The 7,823-nt window shown below is 40.3% G+C and overlaps 1 protein-coding gene across 2 annotated transcripts; it reads left to right on the forward strand.

Moving 5' to 3' along the window:
- Nucleotides 1-252: 252 nt before the first annotated feature.
- LOC147453386 (SPX domain-containing membrane protein OsI_17046-like) lies at nucleotides 253-5,537 on the forward strand. Of its 2 annotated transcripts, none has more exons than XM_086517125.1 (10): nucleotides 253-529; nucleotides 1,684-1,741; nucleotides 1,886-2,000; nucleotides 2,138-2,449; nucleotides 2,674-2,772; nucleotides 2,849-3,303; nucleotides 3,378-3,691; nucleotides 4,015-4,211; nucleotides 4,303-4,493; nucleotides 4,951-5,537. In XM_086517125.1, exons 2-10 carry the CDS (start codon nucleotides 1,689-1,691, stop codon nucleotides 5,321-5,323), a joined length of 2,109 nt encoding a protein of 702 aa, XP_086373251.1. In that variant the 5' UTR covers nucleotides 253-529; nucleotides 1,684-1,688; the 3' UTR covers nucleotides 5,324-5,537. The 2 variants fall into 2 exon arrangements, with proteins under 2 accessions (XP_086373251.1, XP_086373250.1); XM_086517124.1 differs by having other exon boundaries at nucleotides 1,687-1,741.
- Nucleotides 5,538-7,823: the final 2,286 nt, after the last annotated feature.

The raw sequence follows: 7,823 nt of genomic DNA on the forward strand, positions 1-7,823 counted from the left end.
TATCAAAATCATGTTTGTTTAATGTTTCTTTAGATTTAGTTTAGCTACATGTTTTCCTCACTAGTACATACTTAATCTCAATCATCATATCTATATATCAATAGATACAATCATGCATGCTTGATGTCAATATGTGTATGCCACATTATGTTTTACAGATGTTCTATAGCAAAGCCCACCAAGCAAGACTAGTTTTTAAAAACTCATGCTCTCGCATCTGCCCACTGGCTCTGCTTGATGCGTCAGCATACACTCCGCTTCTGAGTTCTCTCTCCTCCGTTTCTCACGCTGCAATCTGGATACGCTCTCGTTCTGCACTGCAATCGGGACCTTCTCTGCGCATCTGTCAAGATTCGCTCATATTTTCTTTTTTGAAAATCGTAGCACCTACCTTATAGTTATTAATATGAGAAAATTTTAGAAACGCGAATACCACCAGCTCGAGAGAAGCGGCGCAAACCTGAACCTGGTGATAAGCACTATCTGGCGAGCTGCTTACCATCTCCCGTTGCTGCGCAAATTAAACAGCGTAAGATAACCTATCTCGCCCACCTCTTCATGTGCCTGTTTCGTTGTCATCTAGTTTATTTCTCAAGCTTACTGTTTGAAGAGCTTCCCCTACCTAATCATATTCGCAGAGGCGGCGCCGCGTGCTTCTAAATATTGAGAGACCCAGTCCCTCCAGAAAATCCTTGCTGATCACCGCCATGGGCAACTCGGAACTTCGATGGCTGCAGCCAGCACCTCACAAGAGCCTCGGAAGTACCACACACCCTGATCAGTCATTATAATATAGGGAAGGGACAAACTTAACAAACACCAAAGGAGCCAGATCATGAAGGCCAAAGAGCTGTTAAGCTTGCATTTTTTTATGGAACAAGACCTAATCGCGAGACCGGCTCAAGAGAGAACCTCACCTGTTTTATCCTTCTGTATGCACATCATTTATATGGTGCAGATTTTATGTTGGTACAGTACTTAATTTTTAAGCATGCAGAGCTCTCCTAATACATTAGAGGACCCCATGGTAATCTCTTCTTTAAATCAAGAGAAGCTTAAAGATTGGTCTTTTCCTTCAAATCAGCTTGGCATACCCAATGAATTAAGGAGATGCCCTGTTTCCTTCAGTATTTGGAGCTAGCATGCCATTGATTGAGCACAAGAAAGAGTTTGTGGAAGCTCTGAAAAGACCAAGGGTAGAAACAAGTGTAGCTTGCTAATTACTTTGCTGAATTACACCATTTTCAATGTAGAGGGGCACATCGACCCTCTTTGTAGGAATCCTTAGTAGGGCATAAGATGCACATGATCTTTTGTCGCATAGGCGTTCTGCGAAGTTTAGGCGAGGTGGAGAAATATATCATACTTGCATGCCTCATGATGGCGCTGCTATCAAAATTTACATTACGACAGTGCAATTTAGAGCGCATATCATTTGGAATTTTTATTTATGAGGAGGTTCTTTCGCTGAGTTGTGGGACATTCTTCAAAGTTTACGACTCAGGGGTAAAAATGAGCTTAAATCTTTGCATGCACAATGAAGTGATATAGTTCCTTAACTCTGCATATTGTAGGATATAGTCAAAAGGTAAGTACATTATGTTAGTGTTCTAACCCTTTTTTGCATGATGCAATACTTCACAACAAAAGACTAAAAATGGTTTTATTTTTTGCTTTCCATAGCAGAAATGGTAGGTTTTGGCAAGACTCTTCGAGAACATGGGCATCTGGAATGGAAGCAGTAAGTGGACTTGCAGGAATTTTCCGTTCCTTGGGCACCATTCACATCCTTGATGTATACAATCTGTTAGATTTAAGAGGGGCTAGCTAGAGTAAAAGCATGATTGCATGGCTTGTTTGCCAAAGTTTGATTTTCATTTTACAGGTATTACATAAACTACAAGATGTTGAAGAAAAAACTCAAAAGATATGTACAAGGGCAGCAAAGTGAAGGAGAGGAACAAATGCGCAAAGAGTTTGCGAGGCTTTTAGATCTACAGGTTAGCTTAGCAATCCATGAACTGGTGGCCATAAAGATACTTTGTTTTGCTTTGATTGATGAAAATTGTGAAACAAGCACTGGCATGATCTAGGATTGAATGGAATATTCTCTAAGATTATTTATCAATTTTGCCAGGTTGAAAAGATTGTTTTGTTCTTATTGGAGCAAGAAGGGTACCTGGCGTCACTATTTGCAGCTCTCGGTAAGGAGAGAGACATGGCTAGAGAAAGCGGGGATCCATCAACCATAGCACAGTGCATTAAAGCATATCGAGCTGTCGGATTGGAGCTTCTCCAACTACTTCAGTTTGTTGAGTTCAATGCAACTGGCTTAAGAAAGATCCTGAAAAAGTTTGACAAGAGAGTGGCATACAGGCTTACAAACTATTACGTTCTGACCCGGGCCAACCATCCATTTTCGCAACTACAACAAGTTTTCAGGCATGTGGTCAGTTCCAGAACTTGCTCTTTTCTTATCCATTCAAGAGGCAGTAGTCTCTTATTTTGCATGCTGGGGGTAACAGGTTCAAAAAGGAAGAATTATAAAAGGGTGCAAGGCTGCAGGGCACTCTTAAGTAACCCTTTTTTGTCTTCTTGTATCAAAAATATGGTTCTTCAGTAGTTTAGCTTTGTGGTTTCTTACCAAGGAATTTGAAAAATGATGTGAACCAGGGAATAGAAGCCATGCTGGGTTCGCTTACTCGAAGCCTTGCAGAGCTAACTGAAGGGGAAAAGTCATTTTATGATGATCCTACAAGTGTACAAATAGAGGTGAGCCTTTTAAGTTTCCCTATGTTCCTCTTTTGCCAAAGATGGCAGTAATCCCAGGCTAAGTTCTGTTTTACAGGATCCGGTTATTCATTCGATCAAGGGTGCTCTTGAACGGCTGACGCATTCGACAAGATTCTTGAGTTTCCTCTCAAAGCATGCACTAATTGATGAAGAGGATGAGCTATTAAGCCTTGAAAATGAGGCTATCAAGCAGCAATATGACTACATGGCCCTTGTTCTCAATTTGATGAACACCTTCCTGTATATGGTGAACACATATATTATAGTTCCTTCAGCAGACAAATATGCTTTTAGCCTTGGAGCAGCACCTACAGTGTGTGGAATAATCATAGGTTCGATGGCAGTGGCGCAGCTCGTTTCGTCTGTTTACCTCAGTGCCTGGTCTAATACATCATATTTTAGACCTCTTACCTTTAGCAGTATTGTTTTACTACTGGGAAATGTGCTCTACGCTGTGGCATACGATTGTAAATCGCTTAGTATTCTCATTGTCGGTCGTCTTTTGTGCGGGTAATAACCCTCTTCTCTTTGGTATCTTTCTGTATATTGTGTAACAAAGTATATTGGAGGGTTTTTTTCTGCAGATTGGGGTCAGCAAGAGCTGTGAACCGGCGATATATCACTGATTGGGTACCTGCCAACAAACGCCTACAGGCTTCGGCTGCTTTCGTTAGTGCAAGTGCTCTGGGTATGGCAGTTGGACCTGCATTGGCGGGTCTCTTCGAAACAAACAAAAGATTTTTAGGGCTAACAATCAATGCCAACACATTGCCTGGACTGGTCATGGCTGGTTGCTGGTTGATTTATCTTGTATGGCTTTGGTTTGGGTTCAAGGAGCCTGTTCGGACAGAGGATGGGCTCAAGGGCAGCATTCTAGGACCTTCACCATCGAATGAGAGTAAGAAGCTTTTCCATTTCAATTGGCAGCTTGGTTTCTGGCAAGATGCATTTAAGATGAAAAACATGCTTCTGTTTTCTGATTAGTTTTCAAATGAATAGTAACGGATGACACGATACAATGTTTTTCTTTTTTTATTTTCAATGCCCAAGAAAGGGGTTCCGCTTGTCAAGTTGTGTCTTGAACACATTGTTCATATGCACAGTACCTGTCCATTAGTCTTCTCTTTCATGGCTTTGGTTGCACATTTAACTGTATCATGTTTTGCAACATGTAAAGTGCACGATTCAGTTCATGTACTAAGCTTGGTTTTGATTTCTCAGATGTCGATATCGATTGTTTGATTCAAGGGCTAGATGAAGACTCGCTGCATGAGCCACTTTTAGTCTCCACCGTGGATGTCGAGGATGAGGAATATGGTGAAGAGGCAGACCAAGACAGTGCCGAGGACTTAGAAGACATGGATAAGCCAGCTAATTCCTTTTGTGAAGCACTTAAGTTACTGACAAATCCTGTTAAGGTGAGTCAATTAATGTTGTTAAATAATGAATTGACTTTTGAAGCAGTTCTTCAAGGCACTCCAAGGTGAGATTGCAATTCTCTCTTTTCAGGTGCAGCTGGGCATCTATTTTATGCTCAAATATGCAATGGAAATCATTTTGTCAGAATCGAGTGTCATCACAAGCTACTATTTTGGATGGGCAACTGGAACTGTAGCGATCTTCCTTGCGCTGCTTGGTTGCACGGTGCTTCCCGTGAATTTCCTCGTGAGCACATACATCAGCGACGTATTCGAGGACAGGTAACTTTGCAGCTCCATGTACAGCAACAAGTCTAGCTTTAAATTTTGTTAAATTTATCAAAATACTCCTTAAATTTGTGGAAATTCTCAAAATACCCTCATTTTTTGCCCTTAAATCTTTCCAAATTTTTTAAAATACCCCTTGTTGTGAGATTGAACGTCTCCAAAGATATTGTTTTTTCAACTTTCAATAGTAGGATTGGTTCTCCCTTAATAGGAGATGATAAAAGTAATGTTTTAGATGGTCTTGTGGTCTCTCTAGATATTGAAATGGTTTTAACTTGCAGACGCAAATGCCTCTTGGGAATTTTCGAAATTTGAGGGTATTTTGAGAACTTCCACAATTTTAGGGGTATTTCAGTAATTTTCCCTTAAAAAACATTATATACACTGCTTCATTTTGCTTTGTTTGAGAAGTTAATTGGTGCTTGAAATCACTTTTGATCTCTGTTGACAGGCAAATCCTTTTAGCATCAGAGGTCATGACTTGCATAGGGATTGCTATTTCTTTTGTGTGGCCAGTACGCTACACAGCAGCGCAATATGTGATAGGGTCACTGATAACTTTTGTCTCAGCAGAGGTTCTTGAAGGGGTGAATCTAGCATTACTTTCGAAAGTGATGTCTCCTAGGCTTGCTCGAGGCACGTACAACAATGGCCTGCTCTCTACAGAGGCCGGCACCTTAGCGCGCGTAGTCGCTGACGGTACTATCACGTTAGTAGGATACTATGGAATGAACATGCTTCTGAATCTGACACTAGCACCGGCTTTACTCATTGGACTTGTATCCTTGGTAGCTACTTTCTTCTGTTACAAGGGCCTGTATTGACCAGAAGCTGGCCTTGGGCATATAAGCTTCTCTGTGTGTCTATCTCTTTCACACACACACACACACACACACCCACATCCACACTCACAAGGTAACACCTTACAGTGGGGTGCTCCCCTTCGATACAACAAATAAGGAGGAGCACCCCTATTTCAATTCTTTTCCAATGGTACTTAGTTTAGTTTCTGTTTAATTGAAAAAAATTGGTTTTCATAAAGTGCTACCAATACCAGGTCATTGGCATGATCAAAACTTTTGTCAATATGGATTTGCATCTTATGGTAAATCTTATGGCAAATAATTAAATCTTATGGTAGAATACTGATGCCTTTCTGTCATGTGGTCGAGGGAACATCATGGCTGGCTTCTGTGAGGAGGGGATGGTCAGACAGGACTATGCCTAGTATATCGAGGTTTTATTTTGTAGCCATCTATAGTTACATGATACAACACCTATCTATAATAGCACACACTGAAATAATTTCATGGTTTTGTTTGTATTGGGCTGGATAACTTTTGCATGCTAGTGGAGTCCTTTTATGAAGCATCAAGTGATTGTTGATTTCATAAGAGAGAGCATTATTTGACCGGAATAACCAGAGGTTTACGAATACTACTATAAAATTTGGGTATAATTTGAAATATCATCAAATATCCATTTATCGTCTCGGTCAAGAACATCTCGATCGAATTATACTTCTATTGATAAATTTCTTGATCAAAATAGTGCTTGGCTGAAACCGTAGGCTGCTGAATCTCAAAAGGGTGTTCCCAAAGGAGCTCCATGCAAGCAAGTGGCTCTTTCAAGAGTTTTGAAATCAAAGGAAAAAATCCCCGACTCTCTCTCTCTCATCCTACAATTGAGATATGCAACCAATTAGCACATGATTGCAATCTACGGGATGATTTGATCTTGGCCATGCTATTGTAAGGACATAAATTGATCAAAGGAGAATCTCCTTGATTAAGATCCCTCTATAGCATTATGGGAGAGAGGGGTATCAAGAGATTCAATGGGGCACATGGCAAACTAAGTTTAGGTTACTTAATGAAGACGGGGTTATGGGGTCCCTCTTCAAGTGATGGTGCATAAGTACATCCATGGCCCATGGGTGCACATATTCAAACAAAGGATGTGCAAGCTTCAGGAATCATAATCATGTCCTTGCACGACAACTATATACACCCACACACGATTGTGAAACTACATCAACTACATGGGAGGTTTTAAAAAAGAAATTTGGGGCCAGGAGGAAGAAGGGTAAGCCTCAAAAAGGACCTCTCAAACTGAAAATGGAGTCCGATGAAGACATAGCAACCACCTCAAGAGTATGATCACACAACTTGCCTATGTTAGGTGTGATGTGTGTGAAGAGGAAAAGATTGATGTCCTATTGGGTGTTTTTCCATTCAATTATGACTAAGGACCCAATCCCCGATCTATAGGATGTAATCAACTCTTTACAATTAAAGAGAAGAAGAAGAGGAGCTCAAACTCAAGGAAACAGGCATTTTTAGCTACTTCTGGTAGTAAAACTTGCTTCAAGTGTGGCAAAGGATATATAGCCAAAAGTTGCTTAGCATCAAAGGATTGTAGCATTTGTGGAAAGAAGGGCCATCCTCCCTTAAGTGCTTCAAAAAGGACAAAGGCAATACCATTAGTAGTTCAAAGCACCTAAAAGATTAGTTTTTTTGGCAAAATAAGACAAAGATAAAGAAGAGGAAGAAGCAGACAACAACCTTCTTGTTTCTTGCAAATAAGACTATGATGGCATTCTCTAGCTTTCCTATTTTGCGTTTGCCTCTCACTATATTTTGTTGGAGATAGCTTGGATTAGCTTGGTCTTGGTCTTTATACATGTGTTTAAGGGGAGGTGTGCACTTGGATTAGAGATGTTATGTCTCTTGGATTGGAAATGTGTACCACTGTAACCTAGATTGGGGATGTTATTTTGCTCCTGGATTGGAGTGTGTCAAAGTTGCATGATATAAACCCCAAGGGGGTAGTTAGGTTTCGGGCTTTATCATATGCTTTGGTATGTATCACCCTTGGTCTTGTGGATGTCTAGGTGGTAGGAATGTGGTAACATGTGAAAAAGAGGGCTTAAGTGTGTAGGTACCTGTGAGAAGCGAGCATTTCTAAATGGTGTGAACTCACCTAAACTTAGTAAAAGGGTGGGTGTAAAAGAGTACCCACGAGTGCTCTAGTGGATTTGGAATGATTTGGAGCCTCTTATGATGTCATGCATGATACCAAATGAAATGCCTACCCTAACTCTATATAATGAGCTTCTTTGTACTCACTTTCAATCCATCCAGGTATCATTTTGTGTTTGTAGTCTACTCTAATCTATATGTGTGATTAAGTCATGTTTAGCATGTCAATACCATGAATGGTTCTCTTTTATCCTCTCTAATCCCTACCTGGGTTGCATTTATTTAATTGAATAATGAAAAATTAATTTATTCAAAAATAAACACGTATTTTCAAATAATACAT

Source organism: Adiantum capillus-veneris, chromosome 7 (genome assembly GCF_014529385.1).
Source record: "Adiantum capillus-veneris isolate H3 chromosome 7, ASM1452938v2, whole genome shotgun sequence".
NCBI lineage: Eukaryota > Viridiplantae > Streptophyta > Polypodiopsida > Polypodiales > Pteridaceae > Adiantum > Adiantum capillus-veneris.

What these genes read in the sequence shown, in the direction of transcription:
- LOC147453386 (XM_086517125.1), top strand. Translation starts at nt 1,689, where the DNA reads ATGGTAGGTTTTGGCAAGACTCTTCGAGAACATGGGCATCTGGAATGG. An exon ending in AACAAGTTTTCAGGCATGTG is followed by an intron (nt 2,450 to 2,673) that starts GTCAGTTCCAGA and finishes GATGTGAACCAG; the next exon opens with GGAATAGAAGCCATGCTGGG. An exon ending in TACTGACAAATCCTGTTAAG is followed by an intron (nt 4,212 to 4,302) that starts GTGAGTCAATTA and finishes CTCTCTTTTCAG; the next exon opens with GTGCAGCTGGGCATCTATTT.